The sequence below is a fragment of the Bombus vosnesenskii genome, unplaced genomic scaffold (genome assembly GCF_011952255.1).
Source record: "Bombus vosnesenskii isolate JDL3184/JDL3185 unplaced genomic scaffold, Bvos_JDL3184-5_v1.1 scf7180000013883, whole genome shotgun sequence".
NCBI classification, from domain to species: domain Eukaryota; kingdom Metazoa; phylum Arthropoda; class Insecta; order Hymenoptera; family Apidae; genus Bombus; species Bombus vosnesenskii.
In genome coordinates, this window is record NW_022883264.1 from 137,660 (window position 1) to 159,659 (window position 22,000).

General features: G+C 32.1%; 2 protein-coding genes and 1 long non-coding RNA gene across 6 annotated transcripts; 1 reads left to right on the forward strand and 2 right to left on the reverse strand.

Annotated features, from left to right (window-relative positions):
• Positions 1-10: 10 nt before the first annotated feature.
• Positions 11-14,269, reverse strand: LOC117239062 (tetraspanin-1). 2 transcript variants are annotated; one of them, XM_033504335.1, is made up of 9 exons: positions 14,016-14,269; positions 4,337-4,438; positions 3,446-3,544; positions 2,266-2,394; positions 2,122-2,196; positions 1,923-2,030; positions 1,627-1,791; positions 1,393-1,534; positions 11-521 (listed from the first exon to the last, which is right to left on the reverse strand). In XM_033504335.1, the coding sequence occupies exons 2-9, from the start codon at positions 4,409-4,411 to the stop codon at positions 496-498; spliced, it is 819 nt and encodes a 272-aa protein (XP_033360226.1). In that variant the 5' UTR covers positions 4,412-4,438; positions 14,016-14,269; the 3' UTR covers positions 11-495. The 2 variants fall into 2 exon arrangements, with proteins under 2 accessions (XP_033360226.1, XP_033360227.1); XM_033504336.1 differs by lacking the exon at positions 14,016-14,269 and adding an exon at positions 9,354-9,447.
• LOC117239063 lies at positions 8,651-12,208 on the forward strand. The gene is made up of 2 exons (XR_004494341.1): positions 8,651-8,726; positions 9,362-12,208. It is a non-coding gene; the product is annotated as an uncharacterized LOC117239063 (long non-coding RNA).
• Positions 14,270-15,608: 1,339 nt separating the features above from the next.
• LOC117239055 (zinc finger protein 800) lies at positions 15,609-21,087 on the reverse strand. 3 transcript variants are annotated; one of them, XM_033504323.1, is made up of 8 exons: positions 20,482-21,087; positions 19,780-20,158; positions 18,746-19,021; positions 18,481-18,628; positions 18,256-18,396; positions 17,502-17,653; positions 16,951-17,428; positions 15,609-16,790 (listed from the first exon to the last, which is right to left on the reverse strand). In XM_033504323.1, exons 1-8 carry the CDS (start codon positions 20,493-20,495, stop codon positions 15,724-15,726), a joined length of 2,655 nt encoding a protein of 884 aa, XP_033360214.1. In that variant the 5' UTR covers positions 20,496-21,087; the 3' UTR covers positions 15,609-15,723. The 3 variants fall into 3 exon arrangements, with proteins under 3 accessions (XP_033360214.1, XP_033360216.1, XP_033360215.1); XM_033504325.1 differs by having other exon boundaries at positions 20,469-21,086; XM_033504324.1 differs by having other exon boundaries at positions 15,610-16,763; positions 20,482-21,083.
• Between the last annotated feature and the right edge of the window lie 913 nt (positions 21,088-22,000).

Sequence of the window (22,000 nt, forward strand, 5' to 3'; positions counted from 1 at the left end):
GCATGCGCGCGCGCACACACACACACACACACACACAAAGTAGTTCAACGCAAGCATATGTAATTTTTATGTAGTGTCTTGCTTTTAAACTCTTTATTTGTTTTTGTACTGGTTTGCTTTAAAAAATGAACAATATCTTTTTACTAATTAGATTAATTTTCTAATTATACAACTAGCTAAATTATCGAGCGTCCTGCTTGAAAAAACAAAACAATTGCATTTGAAATTTTTGTACTTATACCTTTTAGTTGTTGTTAGCCCAATTAAAATGTATATTTATGATACATATATTTGAAATATTCATAGAAAATATTACTCGATAAACATTTCCACTTTTGCGAATATTTTTAGAGAAGTAATAAAATATAATTGAGTAGATGACGAACACGTATTCTGGCCTAGTTTCGAGTAGTAAGTAAGCTTAAGCCAATTTTCACTTCTATGAAGGAAGTAGCCAAGAAGAAGGTACGAAGAGCTCGCTGTTAATGCATGTGGTCAACAGCAACACCAACAAGTTAAAACTGTAAACGAAAATGTTTTGTGCGCGATATGAACTGACGACAAATGATTGCGTGAACTGCTCCAGTTCGTTATCATTAGATTATCGGCAAAAATCGTAACGATACAAAAGTATATAGGTTTTAATAAACTATTATGCTATGATATAAGTATAGAAAATTTACTTTCGGAATACGATGACTTTTAGTTAATTTGTAATTTGACTTATATACGAGCTTATAAATAATACAAATATATCATATGTAATGATATAATATTAATTATAGTTATTAAAAATATGATTATATGTATATATAATTAAAAATTTTAATAATAGACATATTGGAATATTAAATGTTGCCAATTTATTCAACATTTGTAGTAATACTGATAATTTTATTAATATAAGAAATTATCCTCTATTCTTTTCAATTTGAATAAAATTCGTTGCCATAGATATATGGATAAAAGAAAAGAATTACACTAAGCTTATATTAATTTGAAAACTAATTCGTTTTTAGCGAAACACTTAACTTTCGAAGCCAGTAAAGGTATAAATAGAATATTTTCATTGCTGTTAATTCACCAAGCATTTTTCGACGATACGTCGACGCAAGCTAAAAGAATGTATTTATTTGAATGTTTTAAAGAAACCTTTCTAACTTTTTCAAATCGTTTCAAATCGTACTAGAGGAGAAAAATTTGTTTTCTTAAATGATTATCATATATATATATATATATATATATATATATATATATATATATATATATATATATATATATATATATATATATATGAGTTGTTTTGATCGGATGTAATATTCGTAAAACGAAATATTCATAAAATATTCATGAAATATTCATGTTATCAATCAGTGAGAAGTGCAAGCCTACCGTGTTGTGGACGCCAGTAACAGCATGCCAAGTGCAGAGCTAAAATAATAACCAGGATTTCGACAAATGCTAATCCAGTCGCAACGCCGATTACTATAGCCGCATTTTCTTCGATCGTCCTCATTATTGCTCTATAACAACCCTACAATATTTATACAGCTTTTTATATATCTCAAATAGCCTTTATAATAAATGAATTATAAAGTTATTAATCTAATCGAAGTATTTTCCAACCTGTTTATAATAAGAATTATTGGAAGTAGGACTGATAGGGCAAGATGGATCCTTCAAAATATTGTTTTCCTTTATACAACATGCTTCAGGTAGAATTTTATCTGTAGATGTCCAATTTGTACTCTCTCGGAAGTCCAAATGATTGTCTACTCCACAGCAATGAAGCTAAACATATATAACAGGTTAATGTATGTAAATCCGCTTGTTAAAACTTATTTGCGCTTAAGCATTTTTTTTTAAGCATTTTAAGTCTATAAATTTGTCCTAATTAATCAAACAAGCAAATTTGTAACAACCTGTGTCATTATGCCATCCCACGTCACTGTGATTGTCTCTGTTTTATCGATGTTACTGGCATAGTATTTGATCGTAGACTTGAGAAAATCTCGTGTACTTTGCTCTGCCTGAAAGAATTGCGACGAACAGACTAATATCAATTTCTATTTAAGATTGGAATTTACGTAACTAACAATACGACGAAAGAAATAAACTTACATCCCCTTTAAGTCCAAAAGCCAAACCTACTACAACAGATTCCAGGATCAAAACGAGGAGAATAAGAACACCGTACTATAATTAAAAACTTAATTGTATCGTGTGACACTAAAGTCTCTTTCTTTCGGCTACAAAAGTACTTACGACACAAAGAAGACACCGAGATTCAAACATCGCTCCACAGTAGCCCAAAAAGCTGATCAAAAAGGTCAACGTTCCCGCCAAAATCAAGATGTACGATATTATCCTGATGACGTCGGTGTCCGTTTTGTTCTACGAACAAAATGATTGAATTTAACTCTATGATTAACGTACTATCGAATTATCTGTTAAAATTTGAAATAAAAATTTTCGTAAATCAGCATACTAAATATAAAGCTATAGAAAAACTTTTAGTAAGATCTGAAATATTTGTTTTGAGTTATTTGAGTTTATTTGAAAATTGTAGATTTTCTGAAAAATCAAACGTTAGAGATACTTGGTTTTAGATAGAGAGCGAGCAAATTATACGACTTGTCTAGGTATTCAAACATATTATAATATAGTTCTAATAATGTATACATGTATAATAAATAATATATAATGTATAATATAGGATGATATTATGGTAATTGAAAGTAAAAATATATTATATATATATAGTGATGTATAGCGATATAGTGATGTAAGCGTTGCTCTTAGTATACAAGTTAGAAAAATTACGTTGAGAACAAAACAAAGAGTGAAAGAAAAAACAAAGAGAAAACAAAGGGAAGAAAATTGCACTTATGTAAAGAAAGATCGTTACTCTTCTAGTAACACTATGTACACTATATCTCTGTTAGTACAGTGCTTCCTTCGAACGACAATTAATTCGATAACACTGCTATAAATAAATATATACATCTAATCGGCGAACGATATTATTATTAACAATATTATTATATTATTATGTTCATTATCATTCATTTAGAATAGCTAGCTTATATTAGGAGCGAACGATCTATAGTAAGTAGAGGAGCGCGAGGAAACGAAAATGAAAACCTGTACACGATAAGAGCTTACGAGTAGAAAGTGCCGGATATATTCTTCTCGGTAGTTAACTAATTGGCAACGCTTTCGTGTCGCAATCAACGGAGCGTGAATCGGTAAAAAATATCCTATTACTACAAATAATCTTACTACCGATTGTCTTCTCTTTTAATCGTTCGATCAAATAATTTCCCTATATTCTGGCAACATCACTTGAACATGGTCGAGTGAGATTTTTTCCTTTCTTCTTTCTTTTCGTTGCTTCTTTTAAAAGGAAAATTTCTGTTTCGAGAGAATTGTTCTAAAACTTTACCAAAATGTCCGACTGATCGAGTTTGCCGACGAGATCAGTGAAAGAATTGCTATCGATGAAGAGCCAAACTCCAACCGCCAACGCAGCCCCTCCGGCTACCTGTAGACAAAACCGATGAAAATTCAATTAATTTTCTACCACGCCAGGATGTATAGCGAGATAGGAGAGAAGAATTAATCTAGAAGTACAGGGTGTCGTAACGAATTGGATCTGGCAAGTGAGAATCCCTATCGAATCCCTTCGAGAGAAGTATCTCGGTCTTGCGAGAAGTCTCGCAAGTATCTCGGATATTCGGCTGAAATCGTTAGCTCTGGTGGTTAAACAGTCGTTTGAATTGGTCGTTAGCAGATATTTGAAGGAATATTCGAAGGAAAGAGACGACGAGGGAAGACGTTGCGAAGTCGCGGTGACGCGAATTTGGAAATTCCGAGTACACGTTGAGAGAGTGCAGGGAACTAGAGAGGACGATGGTCGGTCGGTATAGAGGAAATAGTTAGCGAGAAAGTGAAGGAAAAAGCTGCGAACTGGCTAAGAGAAGTGGAAAGGATATTAGGGGTGTTAGGCAAAGAGTTAAGCGATTATATAATAGTTGGATAAATAGTTAGTAACTAGATGAAGACTTAAATAGTTAGATAAGAATTAAGTATAGTTGGACGGATGAGTAGCAGTAACCTAACTAGGTTAATAGTAGGCCGCCGTGTTAAATCAACAGGTCGTATCTACGACTTTCGCTTAAATCGAGTGGTTGCTGCCAGGTAATGGATATAAATTAAAAATAAATAAAGGGAGAAATTATATTTTGATTAGGAATCGAATTAACGATAAATATATGTAGGATAATGTCGCAATAAGGAATGCGGAAATAACGTCATACAGGAATACAATACTTACGAAGAAAACGAAATTGAAGAAACATAGAAAATACTTGGCACACTGCGAAGCACAGCCCATTTTAGCCTCGTTCATTCACTGAGACTGAAACTGTATCTGTAACTGAAAAAAAGAAAATATCGTTCGGTACTCTTGCGTACTGAATTAAGAATATCATAACGCGTGCTACTTGAACATTAAATCGTAAACGAACGTTAGCCTCGCTATCGGTAAACTGATTTTTATGCTATGCGCGTATTGTAAAATATTTTTTCTAATTTTACGAAGCATTTACGACAGAAGAAATTAAACGTCATACAGAACGTTTACAAGACGTTCTCTAGTTGCTCGATTAAGACGACGTATTCGTCGTTGAAATCATCGTAGGCGGGAAACAAAGAGCTGCGAAAATTGGTCGAATTAGGACGAATTTCTGTTAATTAAGAATACGTCCTTTGCATTCATAGTCGAATACAGCATCTAACGAATGACGCGTTAATGCATTCGATGTTATTAAGACGGACCCGTATTTCGTCAAAAGTAATCACGATGTTACAGCGTTTACGTATCGACGACTGCAACGCATGTAACGTAAAGTATATAGTATTGCACACGCGTAGTAGGTATACGTACAGTGGACAAAAGTATTGGCACGCGATTCCAAACCGTTTGTAACTATTCTAAACCAGCTTCGATAATGACGTACGTACATCGACGTGCACGAAGGGTACCTGTAGGACACCCGGGTATACAAAAATTACCCGGTTACCCGAATACGCGAGACAGTTGAGAGTTTTATCGAAGGTATGGGTCTCTCTCTCTCTCTCTCTCTCTGCGCGCGCGCGCGTGTGTGTGTGTGTGTTAGCTAGGAGCGAAACGTTTGCAACGATGGAATATAGTTAAAACTGTAACTGGAAGGGACAAAGAATAGTAATACTAGGCGCGGTACGATAAAATCACAAACATCAGATACGATAAGAGGAGACATAAATATATACGAACGGTGGGAAGGGCAGAGCATCTACAGCATCTAGAACATCTAGAGCATCTAGAGAGGACACTGGTTGGAAGACGAAAAGAGAAAATGCTTTCCTCGTAAAATTGAAATAGGTACGTTAAAACGCTCGCCAGAGAATTGCTATGGGATATAACCTAGCGTATCGAGCGAGGAGGAAACAGTGAAAGGCAGGAGAAACGAGGCAATGGTAAATCGCTTAAGATCCATAATAGAAAAAAAGCGTAGAGATACAGGGAATAATCCGAAGCAAACGCAAACGCAAACGCAAACGCAAACACAAACGTAAACGCGAAGAAATAACTCATCGCCCCGATGGCAACGAGGAATGAAACTATCGCAGCAGAAGGCAGAGGAAATCAGCTGAGCGGCTCACGAAATAATCAGGAAGCTATTAGGCCGAGTTACATCGCGGTCCCGCTGCGAATGTCCGCTTTAGCTCTCCTATCTTTGCGCTGCAGCTTGTAACGTAAAAGCATCTTCTATTACCGACGATGCGTGACGCCGATGATCGTTCGATTGAAAAATATCTTTCGATATTTTCTCAAACAAAAGTAAAAGATATTTTCCGATAGTTTCTTGCTAACTAAAAATCCAACCATGAGGCCAGAATCGATCGTTTATCCGAGATATATATTTGTAAAATTTATCACGTTGTCGGTCGTACGTAATATGGAACGCGTTAATGACGCTGCTAACGACGACGATACGGAATTGTATTTATTTCGTGGCGGTAATTAACGTGGCGGTTATAACGAAAAGTGGGTGCGACGTATTCGCCGTTTTCATCGGGATCATGAAGAATGTGCTTCGGAAAATTAGGAACCGCATCGTCTGACAACGTACCGTACCGTAGGATTCGGTGGTCGTGATAACGCCGATCCGATAAAATCGCTTCAACGCGGCGAATCTTCTTCGATCGACCAAGATCGACCACGATCGATCACGATCGGCCACGATCGACACGACTAGTGTTGCGTGTATAATAATGGATAACGAAATCGAAACACGAATATAGCGACAACGGCGATGTCCGAGGCGTTGGAAGTAGGATTAAGACGTTAGCAGTCACAAAAGGAATGCAACTTTACCGAATTAAATCTGCTAGAAAAGTTGTGCGATTTAACGGTTAAAAGGATTTTGGGCGGATAAATGTTGAAAGAAAGAAGCGTGTTTCTGTTTTCGGGGAAGAATCATGAGTGTTAAAATCATGAGTGTTCCATATTAGACGCAGTTACCCTATATATCGTCATATTAATTATCAACAATGTTCGTACTTGTATCTTACGAAAGAAAGATTGCTTTTATAATATTCTGGCTCGTGCTTCCTATTACGTAGATATCGTGCGCACTCTGTGCACAGGTTATAAGGCGTTTGCATGGTTAATAATATCGTGCTACTGAATCATTATTATTATCAAATTAGTTTACCAACAACGTTACGCAATATACGAGTACGTATGTATATCGCATAAGAAGACGCATAAGAAGACGCAACGACATAATCGTCCGATCGTTCCGTCATTCGTATATGATCGATATCGAATTATATTCTTTTGAATAAACCGAGGAATCTGCAAAATTCAGAAAAGCTAAGTAGACGTTATTTTAAATTACGCTTGTTCGCGGTAATTACACACGTTCGTAAACGTATTCTCGTGTGTTATCTGCTTCTCACGAAGCTCGTACAAAGAAGAGAATTTTGCATAATTAATCGTGTTAACGATGGTCTATTCGCATCGGAGTACTACAACTTGGATACACCGTTATACGAGTAAATTCATAAAAAATTACATCATCGCGACGAAATTCAAACTCTCGCGTTCCCTTTCAACTACTTGTATATCAGTACATGTAATAGCTTCGAAATCCTACACTTTCGAGATAAACGATTATCTAGTTGAAACGATCTAGAGCAAACGTAGAACAACTTGGACCAATGGAAACAACAAATACGAGATTTAAAGAACGGGGGCTAGCTTCACACACGGGGGCTAGCGATCACAACGCTGCAAACTTCTATTATATTATTATTATAATATTTCTTGCTCGTGTCCTCCGCTATCACACGTCCTTTCTATCATTCTTTCTATTACTTTTCTATTATTTTTCTATTATTTTGCTACCAAGTTAATATTCTACGCGTTAATATGCGTATAATATGCGTATAATATGCGTATAACGGCATCAAAGTGGAAACGTGTCGTATAAAGCGTCGTATTGAAAGGGAAGAAAAGATGCTTCGAAAGTTAGAGAAAGGCGTGAAAGTATTTGAAAAATTGGAAAAATCTACAACGTTAGAAGATTCGTAATTAACTAAGCCAAAAATAGAAACACGTAATTGAAAATTACTCGAGAAATAAGAAATTTGTAGCTGAATTGAGAAATAAATATGTACTATCTGTTGTACAACAATGGTAATAAATCAGCGACGAAGGTACGACACAGTATCTGGATATATATTGTACGAAAAAGTTTTGAAATTTGTATAAATATCGTCGTCGACGTTTCGATTGCTTATGCTGAAAAAAAAGGAAGAAAAAAGAAAAAGGAAAAAAAAAGAAAAGAAAAAAGAAAAATAATTATAAAGAGAGACGCGGCTTCCATTATCCGAAAATTCCCTCGTCCGAAGAGTTACGTCTTCCCATTAATTCGTATAGTGGAGGTTACATAGTACGGACGAACAAAGTACGCGAAACACGGTCATTTTTAACTGTAAATCCGCCAAGGGTAAAGCCAAGAGTAACGAGAGTAAGTATCGAAGAAAAAGAAAAGCGACCCGTTGGTCGGGTATAATCGAGTCTGCTGACCTAATTTTCCACGTGTCATCGTCCTCCGAACGAGAATTGCCACCTCGCCAATTGCTTACTCGCAAAAAGGTTACACATCTTTTTTACGCCCGCTGCATTCTATCTATCTCTATTCTATCTCTGTGTCTCTCCTACAACCTACTATAATCTCCGTATTTTGTATTTTAACAACGATATTGATATTTCGTAACGATATACGCTTTAGCTACGGCCGTGCAATGTACCTTTCTATAACTTTGAGGTAGGGTGTTTTTAAAGAGGATCCAACAGACAAGTTTCAATTTTCTATCCGATTTGCTAATTGCAAGCGAATACCGGAATAGGCAGCGATCGTAAGGAGCAACGTCTAACGAATAAGCTGGCTGCTGTAAGACGTGCCAACCAAGACTCGTCATGACGTCTTTTGTCCGTAGAAGCCACGTGGGGCCTGACGTTGTCACGCGGTAATTTCACGGAACGTCCTCCTTCGTAGGTGCCCCGACGATCGGATCTCGTGTAAAGACGCGACACTTTATCGCTTACCCAACAAGTGGCTCAAAGTTACAGAGAGCAACGACGAACGAATTCCTCGATCCCACGGCTTGCGGTATGTTTTTCTTTTCAAGTAAACTTTGAGTTGCGCTGAAAAATTTGGATTATTCGTTCGCTCGCTTAGTACAAACGATGCAAGGGTATTAGTTGTGTCGTAGATTCCCTTTGTACTATGCGTAAAAGCTGTAAACAGAATCGTTACGAGCGTTACGTTAGATTTCTCGTATAAAAGCGCGTTCTAGGCTTGCATACGTGCGTGCATTATGCAACGAGGATACGATATACATTTGCAGGCACGTTATTGCGTCATCGTCGAAAGTTGTCAAACTCGTTGAACCGCTAAAATTAAACAGATTAAATGCCGAACAAATAGCCATTAATACGACCAACCAGTCGAGCATATAACGTTTCACGAGAACGAAAACCACTTTCCGATCCAAGTACTTATTACCGCTTAAAGCGTGTTTTTGCTTTCCGCTTTTGTCGACAACAAAATATTCGTACTCGCTTTTGACTCTTGAAACATTGTTCCAACAAATGGCAACTACGCCGATACAGAAATAAAAAAAAACAGCGTGTCGTTAACTTAAAAATTTATTTGTCGAAAAATCGTGTGACTTGGTGAAAATCTTGCATTTTCAGATTTGTCAAATTACGTTTTTAGTATTTTCAAATGTTCTACCTTCACAGCATCGCACAGCGAGATCGTTGCTCGCCAAACGGGGTAAAAAGCACGTTCTTCCTACGTTTGCTCACGGACGTTGTCTCTCGAGAGACCGAGCCATTCGAGCACCTTCTGCGAAGGTAAGCAAGTACGGATTGTTATCGAGACATAGAAGCGATAATAACTTTGAAATAAGGTCAAATTGAACACGCGTTTACGCCAACTCTTTCCTTCTTCCTTTCTTTCCTTTCTCCCCTATCCACTGTCCACTGTCCACTGTCCACTGTCTACTGTCCACTGTCCACTGCCCTCGAGTGGATCCCACGTATTACGAAACACACCCTGTATACTCTCTCTGCCTTTCTAAACTTGACTTTTGTCTCCCGTCGTCCGTGGATTTCCTAGTTAGACAACATTATAGAACGAAAGGAAAGACAAATTCCGTGCTTCCTAGGTTCGTGGAAATTACGATATTTACGAAGAGGAGAAGCGATTGAGAATGAGGATGAACAAAAGCGTGACAGTGAGTGGTGAAATTCTTCGGTATATATATATTCGTCGAATATATTCGGTAATAAATCGTAGCGGTTACTAAACTACGCGTGACGCGTGACGCGTGACACGTGACACGTTCGAAACGTAACGTAATACGTTTGTAAATTATATAAAGACAATTATAATGTTGTCAGTACGAGGATAGATCGTAAGATATTAACGGAAGAAGAGACCGGATTGTTGATTGTTATAGCGTAGAAGACGTTCCAGGGGCATCCGAGGTCTCAGATGTTCAAGGCCTGTTGGAGCCAATTTTCTTAACTCAGTATGTTAGTTAGCTAGTATGCTTTTGCGCTGTAGCTCTGCCATTTCTCGCAAAATTAGTTAGAAATGTAGCCAGCATACTGCTTGAAATGTACGTAATTCTTTTCTTAATGTATATAAACATGATGTAATGTGTTATACGATTATATGTATATAAATACGATATTGACGGATATGGAAATAAAATGTATCGTACGATAGAAAATGTAGAAAATGTATAGAGTATATAATAACGTTATAAATATTTTTGCCTAGTATGTATCGGGTGTAGAAAAGAATAATGCAAATTTTTAAGCAAAGTTCAAAGTATTCGACGTTGCTTTCTATAACTTTGAGCTATCTATCGGGCGAGTGACCAATTCCATCGAGAAAAAATGTGTCTTTGGACGAGATGCGGTGGTTGGGGCACCGACAAAGGAGGACGTTCTGTGAAATTACCGCGTGACAACGGCAGGCCACACACTGTTTTATCGTCGTAATGAGTCTCGCTTGGGATATGTTGCAGCAGCCAGCTTATTCGCTGAACGTTATTCCTTTCGATCGTTACCTGTTCCGATCGACGTCCCCTATCCAAGGGGCTAACTCGCTTCCAATTCGGATCAACACGAAGATAAAAGAAGTTACTCTGATATATTACTCGCGAATTGTTTCACGCTTTAATCGTTTAATTGTAAGAACACTAAAAAACAAAATGCTGTTGTTTAATCTGAAAATATCATTTGTTTTTGATTATTGGTTCCTCGAATGTTTGGACAGGCTACACAGATTACAGGAAATGGAGTCGTATTACTTTCAAAATAGACAAACGATAATATTAACTCCGTATAGTAAGGAAATGTCGATTAATTGAAACAAACGAATGTTTTAGACATTTAAATTATACATCGATAGTAAATAAATAAAAAGTTCGCATAAACGCATAGGAAGGTTTTTCGTTTTCTCGATTTTTTTCAAAAAATCGACTTTCACCACTTTCTCAAAATATGTAGTCCAATTATATTCGTTCGAACGAGCTTGAGCACGTAACATGACGAGGGCATTGACATCGTGCAAAGTGCATGCTATGTGTTGTTATGGAAACACAATTCATCACAAGAGTAGCTTTTTTTCTTTTATTATTCATCCCTTGTCCAATATATCATATATTACAAGTAAGTAACAAATACGTTTAATTGCTCGGGTATCACTGTGAAAGATTTTATCCGAGACTTTCTTTCTTCAACTCGTCCACTTGATCTTCATGCGACGGAATTTCGATTTTTACGAAAATACGCTTTACTTTCATCTTCCCAGTCTTACTTTAATAATACATAGTAACGGTGGAATATAGCTTCTATATTTCTTATTACAAACAGATATTTCTCTACTTAATTATGTACTTTAATTTTTCTAATTCTTAGATACTAACTAAAAAAACATCCGGAAGTATAAGATAAAATAATCGAGGATATTTTCAATCTCATATAATGAAATTTATATGAGGTAGAGGGGGATACATATTGCGAAAGTCTGGTTATCAAAAGACAAAAAACAAAGTACCAAATAGTAAGTGCAATAGTTGCAGAGAAGAAATTAGAAGAGTGATATAAATGTGTTTAATTAGACAAGATAATATAAATGCAGAATGATTTTTCAATTTATGAGATCAACGTGATGCCGGTGTCAAAAAGAAGGCCTTCGAGTTTGCTCAATGTCGTTCAAAACCCACCACCATATCCAGACCCATAGACCCGTAGACCCGTAGACCCGTATATCGGTGAAAGAAATGAAAAAGAAGCACACGTTTCACCTACAATGTTATATTCCGCTGCATTACCATCCATTTTACCAAAGTTTTTCAACGACAACAAAGTTTTTCAAAAAACGCGAGCATCAACCTCAAAGGCAAATCTAACGAACCTTGATGCAGAGAACGACAGTGAGTGACATTTGATATAGGTCACAATTTTTTCATTCAATTTGATTTCTTTTAAAAAGTCATTGCGGTTTTCCTTTGTTTCTCTCGCAGTTAAGTTCATCCGTATGTTATCTTATAATAAAAATCCTTTTTCACATCTTTCCTAGCATCGTTATTTTTTTTACAACCAATTTGTAAAAATCTCGTTCATCTCGGTTTTAATGCTAATCGACTTGCACTGACTGGCTTCTGAATTTACCATATGTTTTTTAAAATAATAAAGGTTATGAGAAGACCTTATGAAATATATTATTTGACAAATCGATTCGTATATCGATGATAGAACGATATTCTGTTTTCAGCATAGTAGTCCGTAGTATCTAAATAGATATTAAAATTTATCGTTTAATTTATCTATTTAATTTATATATTTAATTATCGCGTTGAATAAAGCCGTACAATACGTCCGGAGAACCAAACTTTAAAGACGTGCAACTTTTGAACCAATAGATTGCTGAACTTAACCGTTGCATTTCGCCTTTATTCATCGAGCACTACCAGAAAATGCAAGAAAAAAGGGAAGAAAAACGAATTAAAAGACGAATAATTCCCAGAGGAAAAGTTTACCCAAATTAGGAAATTATAAATTATGACTGAGACATTAAATAATGAAAATAATTCAGCGATGTATTAATGTTGTTTGTTTAAAACACACACACACACAAACAGACAAACAAACAAACGTAATAAGGTACCTGTTAGAAGAATAAGATTACGAACAGATACTATACAAAATCTTTTCTCTTATCAAAAAGTAAATATAGAAACGGTATAAAAGAGGCAAAGGAAAGAGAAGGGGAAGGTAGGACAAGGAAGACAAGGATAGAAAGAAAGGAGAGAATTTCCAAGAAGGGAAAGTCGTACACCTCGTTACAAAACGAATGTAAGATAGTCAATTCTGATTTCAAAATTCGATTAATAAATTATTTACGACATATTACACAAAAGAAATAAAGTAAACATTACGTTTCATGAATGCACGTGGTTTTCCAAGGAAGCCAATATTTTTATATCCACTCATTTCTAACAAAATTTGGTTAAACACGTAAAATAGTATAACAAATAGGAGTAAAATTTCGTGAGAAAATTATAATGCTGTAAAATACTAATAGGAAAACTAATAACCAAGCAGAACAATACAAATAATAAGAGAAAGGTTATTTATGAAAACTGATATTAATAAAACTACATACGTATATGTTTTAACCAATATAAAAATGTAATTATGGTTGGAAACCAACTTTATTCACATATACATTACATGTAGTAGAGAATTAATAAAAAGAATCAATTATGAAATAAGATTTTATTGTTAAACTCATCTGTTGGTTATATTTCAGTCTTTATTAAATTAGCTTGTTCTAATCAAATTTAAAGTGTTTTGTGAAAATGGTCGCTAACGAAAATAACAACAAATCTTTAAATAAACGAAAACTTCAAATTTTGTAAGTAATGTAATAAACAGATAACGTAATAAGAAAAAAAGAATCGATATATTTACAATCAATATACTTAATATACTCAATATACTCAATATACTTTTGTAACATCAGATATTTTAGCTTATATTATTCTTAACGTATATTAATCTCGGTTTAATTTTGAATTCTATTAAAAAATTCCGTAAAATTTATCAGATACGAAAGACTATCTCATTTTTATTCGTAGTCGTACATATTACACATGAACGTTACGAGAAAACAAATGAAATGCTAAATACACAAAAAAAATCACGTTTATAACAGGAACAAAAATTAATATTAATAAATCGCTTTATAGACTAATATAGATTTTATGTAGAAAACACTTGAACGAAAGTTTCGCGTTTAGTGGGAATTTAAAAATGAAAAGTGATACTTAACGGAATATAGGAAAAGAAAGAAGCAAAAGAACAGATGACTTACGTTTACGATACCGCGCCTAAAATCCTTCAGCAAAAGGTTCCAGGAAATTAGAAGGTTAACGCAAATAATACACTTCACACCACGTCACTGTTTATCACCATTGTAAAGATAATAGAATCGAATTGTAATAATTTTACCGGCGTCATCCGTACTAACAGATTTCTCGAGACACTGACACGAGCAGAAAAAGAAACGCTGTCTCTCGATGCTGTTTGCCGCGCATCTACCACAGGTACCTGTCGCGGTAGTTCTTCTACCAATGGCGGAAACTTTGCTGTGATAGGAGCTCTCTTGACTAATCAGTGGCTAGCATCTCAAACAGAAACAAATCATACCGTTGAAAGTTTTCGCGCCTTTACGTAAATATATACACAAGCGGTTCTTAATCTTTTGTTTACTACGGACCTGCTTTAAATAACTTTTTGTTGTCCCGGGGACCCTTAAGACTTAACTCAAAATTTAAATGCCTAATCTGCTAAATATGTATATTTAAAACACCCGTCAACTGTTCAACAACTCTTCTGATCAATTTAATTTTCAACTTTCAAATAACAAATGAGTCTACGTAAACAATTATTTAAATGAAAATTAATTTAATAACATTTAAATTTAAATGAAAAGCCAAACATTGCCTATACATGATACATATTACATATTTTGTCTAATTATTATTTTATCATCGCATAATGTTACAAATGAAATTAATTTATTAATCAATAAAATATTAAAAATCCAATAAAGCTATTACAGATATTTTATTATAACTATAACCATCACATACATATATTTATAATTTATTTTTACAAGATTATTTTTTTAATCATTTTCTATTTGTACACATTTATAAATAATCCATGTTTTTTTAATCCCATGTTAGAATTTTTCTGCTTATTTTTACATTATTCTATATATTTATAACTTATTAATATTGTATAAGCATATAAATTATCTATATATAACGTGAAATTATATATGACATATTTATTCCTTAATAGTTTTCACAAATTATTATTATTTAGAATATTTTTCAGTTCTAAATTAAAAAAATAATATCACCCTAATCTATAAAAACCAAAAATAGTTATGAATGCTTGTAATAATTTAAAACACAATAAACATACAAATCTAAAATAAATTTATTCGAATATCTGCGTTTAATTAATCTGAAAGAAACAAAACAAAATAATTAGACTGCGTTAAACAACAATTATATTGTATGAATTATCATACAATACATTACAAATTTTAATAATGTTTTTCTTCATATAACTAGTATTACATAAAAAAATGTGTTATTATCTACATTTTGCTATCTTTTCTTTTTTATTATTACATATTCTAGATAACTTTTTAAGTAAATCTACATATAGCAGAAAATAAAAATTTCGGATTAATTAAGAAAATAATGTGTTGAAGAATTAAATTCTTACTAATGCACGACAAAAGTGAAAATATTTAATATTTTTAAATATCTTAAATTTACTAACATTAATGGACAAATATACATTATACATACATACATACATACATATATATATATATATATATATATATATATATATATATATATATATATATATATGTATGTATGTATTTGTGAAGAATACAGTTTAAAAATTTACTAAAAATTTGTTCATCAAGATGAATAATATCAATTTAAACAATATATTGCTGACTGAATGGAGACTCTATTATGATACAATGTTTACTAATTGCGGCACTGAGAAACAGTAAAACTATTTTTAAAACCTCTACTGAGTTCAATTTCGCATTCGTTTACTATGGAGTTATTTGCACAAGGAATTAATATTTCTTCATTTTCTATAGGTTTAAAACGCTTGGACGGCTGGTCTAAATCTTTCTCCAAATTGTCGTCTTCCTGTACCGGAGATTTTTTGGCAAGTGGCTTGTTTAAAGATTTCACGATCAAAGAATCTTTACGAAATGTGACCTCCTTTAAATCGTAGATGAAATCCTTATTTAGAGGCTTTATTTTGTTACGAATAGGACGCTGGGGTCTTAAATTGTCTTGCATATACGCACTTTCCTTTAAATTAGAATCCTTAAATTGTGCTCCTTCCCCTTTATTTTGTAATTTTGAACTAGAGTGTTCAGTTTCTTTCACACCTGTTTGTTTTGCGGAGTGAACTTCAGAAGATCCAAAGATAACTTCCATCACCATTTTTCTAAGATCTTGATCCGCTCCCAAATTATTTTCTTTAATACCATTATCCATAGTTTCTTGAGTTTTACCATTTTCATGAACTACTATTGAATTTTTATCAACTATTTTTGTCTCTGTTTCATTCGTCCCTTTCTCTCTCATTTTAACATCTAATCCCATATTTCCTGGTGTAATGTTAACTTCTACAACTTCTGGAGCATCAATCTCCTGTTCTAAATTCGTTATATTCGACGTAATATCTTGACCACACAAATACTGGTCATCTGGTATCTGAGTGATCATTTCATCTATAACAACACGATTGTTTTGAGCGTTGTGAACTTTATTGCAATGTGCTATACAATCACACTTAACGAAACACTTATAGTCACAAAGTCTACATTGATAACGATTCCATCCAATATGAATGGCAGCATGTCTTCTTAGATTATGCACAGAAGGGAATTTTCGTTTACATGGAAGGCACTGAAGCTTCTCAAAGTTTACTATTGAAGCTACTTTCTTTTCCATTGATAATACATGATCCAGTTTTTCAGTTGCTGTGTCATGCCCAACGTTCGCTTCTACAGATATGCCTTTTGCAATATTTTCTAGGAATGATATAATATATCAAATAACATACTTTTTGTTTTATATATTATATTCTTTTTGCCGAAACAAAAATCAAAATAAAAAGATTTGTAAAATATATTTGTATAAACTATAACATCTTAAATCTTATAGGTATAAAATATGAGATATTGTTTTTACCTGCATTATTATTCAATCTTTTTGTACTTTCCTTATTTTTTCGTTTCTTGCTTCCAATATTAGCTTTATGTTTGTTTATACTAGTATACACAATTTCTAAAGGGTCAGAAACATCACTTGCAGAAGAAAGATTGTCTTTCACCAAGTTTTCTTGTACTCCATTTGTAAGAATTCTTGCAACATTTCCATTAGATACATTTTGTGAAACTAATCCTTCGCTATTTAACATATCCCAGTCGGCTTTACTTAAACTGGCAACTGCTTCCACGCGAATAGATGTTTCATTAGTATTTTCATTTGAAACATCATTTGATGGAATTTTATTGATCTTTTTGTCTTTAGTTATACTTTCATATGCTGCAACACGCCTATTACAATATTGCAAGTGAGCTGATAACGCTGCTTTTCTATCAAATCTCTTTCCACATCCACCACATCTTTGTAACTCTGTATCCAATTCTAACTGATCTATCCATTCCTATTAAAATAATGTATTTTATATTAACAATACTTCAATAAAGACAAAGATATAACTATAATTATCAAAATACCTGTGTTTCATTATCCCTTAGTGCACTATTCACTAAATTTTTTTGATCATCCTCCTTTTGTAAATCTTCAGCAATGGTAGTATCTTTAATAAATGCTTTCTCTTGAATTTGTGATCTGAGTTTCCTCACTTGTTCATTAGATTTTCTATGAACTATATTACGTATTTAAAAATTTCATTAAAAGAATTCTAATTTCTAAAAAATTAATTCTTGTAGAATTTTTAGTCCTTATTATTAATCCTTTCGCAACTGCCGACGAGATATTTGGTTACCACAATATCGTTTATCAACACCATAGACGAAATGCGCCACCATAATGATGTCGCTTACGCAACGCTATGAACGAGATATCTCATTCTGCAATAATATTTATGCAATGCTACGGAGGAAATATCTTATGTCGGTATTTACAATTGAATGTTAATCATCAGACTCTCTCTGATATTCTGCAGCTCTCTCTGTTTCTAACTACAACATTTAGAGTTGCATTTATTTATAAGAATATAATGTATACGTCAATCACCATTTTGTCAACGTTTCATCCCAAATTTTCCAATAAGACATTCAGCATCCTAATAAAGACACGCAAGGTATCTCATCCATGCAGCGATATATCTCATTTGCAGTTGTAAAAGAATTAAAATTACAATTATTTTCCTCAAGAAGTTATAAAAATTACTTAAATTTAATTACATAATCATTAATGAAAATTATTGGAATTAATAAAAATATTATTATAATACTTTTTGCACACCTTTAAAGAGATGCCTATAAACACTCCACGTATTTGCAAATGTACTAGAACAACAAGGACATGGGTAACATAACCTGTGAGATGTATGTAGTGTCCTTGTGTGAACTGTTAATGTTTTTTTCGTTGAAAATTTTGCATAACCTAAAAATTAAACAACAATGCAATTACAATTTAAGATGAATAAGTATTATTATGCATATAATGGACAAAATAATAAAAACATACATATAGGACAAATAACTTCCTTATCACTTTCTTCATTATTACGAACTTGAGTTACTGTATTACCACTCAACTTTTGACTAAATTCTAAGACTTGGCCATTCAGATCTAACATTACAGTCCTCTCATTTATATTTTTTAGCTCTGTTACCTAAATATTATTTGGTTGAGACATTAATAAATCATTAATGTATTGGAACAAAATTTAAATAGCTCTAATTAATTCTATTTGTAATTATTTGCAAGTATTATAATTATTTATAAATACCTGTGCTTTCATTAAATCTGTATTACTCTCAGTTGAAAACACTGATTCAACAGTTTGATATACTGCCGATGAATTTGAATGTACAGTCTCCAAACATAATCGTTGAGTGTTTGTTTGTATGTTTTCTATTTGTTTTTTCTGCAGCGTATTAACAATCGCGGTGAGATCCTTCTTTTCCTTTTCTTTGCAAGCTTGACTTCTTAAAATTCGATCATTTCCACATCCTTCTTTAAATAGGCCCTGCGTTTTTTGTATGTCTAAATTATTCATAGAAGTCTGTAACATATGCAATCCATATACTACATATGCATATACATATATATACTTATATATGTACAGGTAATATATTATACATAATAAAAATATACACATATGATATATTATACATAATATACATATGCATTTCTATTTCTAAGATAAATTGTGACAACTTGATAAAAATATAACAGATTCAGATAATTTACAAAACAAGTTGTAGTAAGTATTATGTAGAATGATCATTTTATATTATATTTTTCTTTATGTATATGAAATAAAAAAATTTTCTTTAAGTAAAAATATTGTTACTACTCGAATATGTATAGATTAGATACTAATTAAAATTATCTAGTCTTAAGTAAATATATCCAAATTAAAACATTTAACGGTATTTCAAACAACAATTAAATGAGATATTTCACCAATATTATCACGAAATATTGCAATTATATAAAAACAAAATTCCTTTTATTCTTAATATTAGGTTTATATCAGATTATTTATATTTTATAACTCTAAATTTAAAATGCATTATCTAATATTCTATATATTTTTAATTGAAAATATTACATAATTTTGAAGACAGATAAGGTTCTGAATCATCTAAACATCTTATTATCTAGTTTTTGCCATATGACTCATTTTATCAAAGTTAGATTCCATCAAAATATTAGTTAAGCAATCTTTAGATACATTTTCAAATATTAATTTTAAGCAATCTTGTCTTTATATAAAAATATATTAAAATACTATATCATATACTATATCATACATACTATATCATAATCGTTGGAGGAGTCTCTAACAAATGTAACATCAAATTTTTCTTTACAATAGACACGTTTATGAGAAATAAAATTGACCAAACTTCTAAAAAGGCTTCGGCATATGCGACATTCATATACTAAATCACATTCATATGCCAGAATAGATCTAACTTCATCACTGCCATTTTCTAAAATTTTGCTCACACGATATAAAGTCGAATCACTTATGTCTATAGGCGGATGTAGTTGTGATAAGTCTGGATTTACAGAAGTAATTCCTTTAGGAGAAAATTTAACTTTCCCAAATTTCCCATTTGATTTTTTAGCTTTTGTCTTTGATTTCATTTTGTATTGAGCGTTGTATATCCAACGTATTATCTTGTTAAAACTGCAATGAATAATACATTATTAAATTATATAAGTTCGTAATATCAAATTTCTTACAAAGTAAAATGTTTATGAAATTCATAAATCGTACTATGACAACTAGTTATAAATTCAAGAAAATTAGATGTGTTAAAGAAGAAACAATATGAGAATAAATATAGTTGAAAAATTGAAGATGTTATTTACAAAATTACAGAATTATATATGAAAACTAAGGTTTAAAAAGAACATGTATTATTTTTCTTAACAACTAGAATACTTCAAAATTCAGTAAAAGTTTTAGATTTAAAAGTATATTGAGAAAAGCGTACAATAGAGATGTACCGTCTCTCCTGCATTTTACTGCGTAAAAATCGGTCTTTACTTTATAGATTTTGAATTTATAAATAAAATAGAATACCAAGAATCAAGGAAACGTATTAGAACTGTATTATCCCACAAAAAAATAACGCAATTTAACTCTTCTTAAACGAGGTGGATCCACGATTTCGATCAAGCTGCGACCTCCATTTTTCCGAAACCTAGAAGTTCTTGATTCTACCACCGCTTTGATGAAACGGTACCAAGTAGCGCTTTCAGTTCACGGATAAACATTTTTACTTGCTTTTCAACATTTCTTACACATGGAACATTACAAAGTAATCAATTATACAGTATAATTACGTACAATGATAGTTTGATGAATTTGTAAAATCAAAAATAAGTTACGAATATTATACTCTTTCATTTGTACATTGCTCATAACAGGTTATGTCACAGGAATTTTTAGAATGCATCGAAATCTCAGAATGGGCTTATTCGTTATTCTACATATATGAGTTAAAATAATAATGATAATTATGACAATAGCATTTTTAGTAAATATTATAAACTAACTTAACAAATTCTATAGACATAACGACAGAAAAACATGATAATATATAATAACAAATAACACTAATGTAAATAATGAAAAAATTGACTTACTGTGATAATTTACATTGTTCTACATTTTTTAAATGTATGAATGTTAGAACGTATTATTCTAATAATTTACAAACTTACTGTGAATATCATTACTGAATATAATTTCCTTAGAAATTATTCAAATTTTTTAAGTTTATTATTATATCTAAAATATATATATATATTTTTAGTATAATTGCTTCTATTACAACTTTATTTTATCTTTTACATTTGTTAATAAATATCCTCAGAATTGGTTTAACAAATACAAAAAGATATGAATGGTTTAAATAATTTCATTTCAGTTTATATTTAAAATTAAAGTGACTATCATTAAAATTAAACCAGCTTTTATTATAATTAAAGTACCTATTATTAAAACTGTTAATGACAAAAAATAATTAATCATACTGCTGCTACAAACTAATGTCTATATTCTTATAGAAACTATATATATATAATGTAAAATTCAAAATTAAAATTACATGACCACTTAATGGCAATGAGTTTTTTACCTGATACTTTTAATTCTTTTCAAAATTACATTTTGTTGACAGAGAAATAAATTCAATTAACAGTAATAAAGTTGTTCAGAAATGATCTCACAACCTTAAAACATGGAAAAAATGTTACTTTATAATTCTATTATTTTATTTCAAATCATATGTATAGAATGCTCTGTAACTAGTGGTATAATTGGAAAAAGGGTGATTCTATATGAAAAAAATAGATCAAAAATATAGAATAACATTTTTTTCATACAAAGTTTCTATTGCACAGATATTGTATCACTAGCAAATATCGTTTTCATAATGTAATTATCAAATGTTATTAATTTTCAGGTCATACATTTTTTTCGAATTAGACCTTATGATTAATTGAAACATTATTTTAGAAA

Bases quoted from the DNA above. Each gene is read 5' to 3' on its own strand.
- LOC117239055 (XM_033504323.1), bottom strand. The intron at 19,022-19,779 runs GTATGTATGATA...CATATGTTACAG, and splicing joins CCTCCAACGATTATGATATA to ACTTCTATGAATAATTTAGA. The intron at 18,397-18,480 runs GTATGTTTTTAT...TTTAATTTTTAG, and splicing joins GGAAGTTATTTGTCCTATAT to GTTATGCAAAATTTTCAACG.
- LOC117239062 (XM_033504335.1), bottom strand. From the start codon at position 4,411: ATGAACGAGGCTAAAATGGGCTGTGCTTCGCAGTGTGCCAAGTATTTT. The intron at 2,395-3,445 runs GTAAAGTTTTAG...TTTTGTTCGTAG, and splicing joins TCGATCAGTCGGACATTTTG to AACAAAACGGACACCGACGT. The intron at 2,031-2,121 runs GTAAGTTTATTT...CAATTCTTTCAG, and splicing joins CTTTTGGACTTAAAGGGGAT to GCAGAGCAAAGTACACGAGA.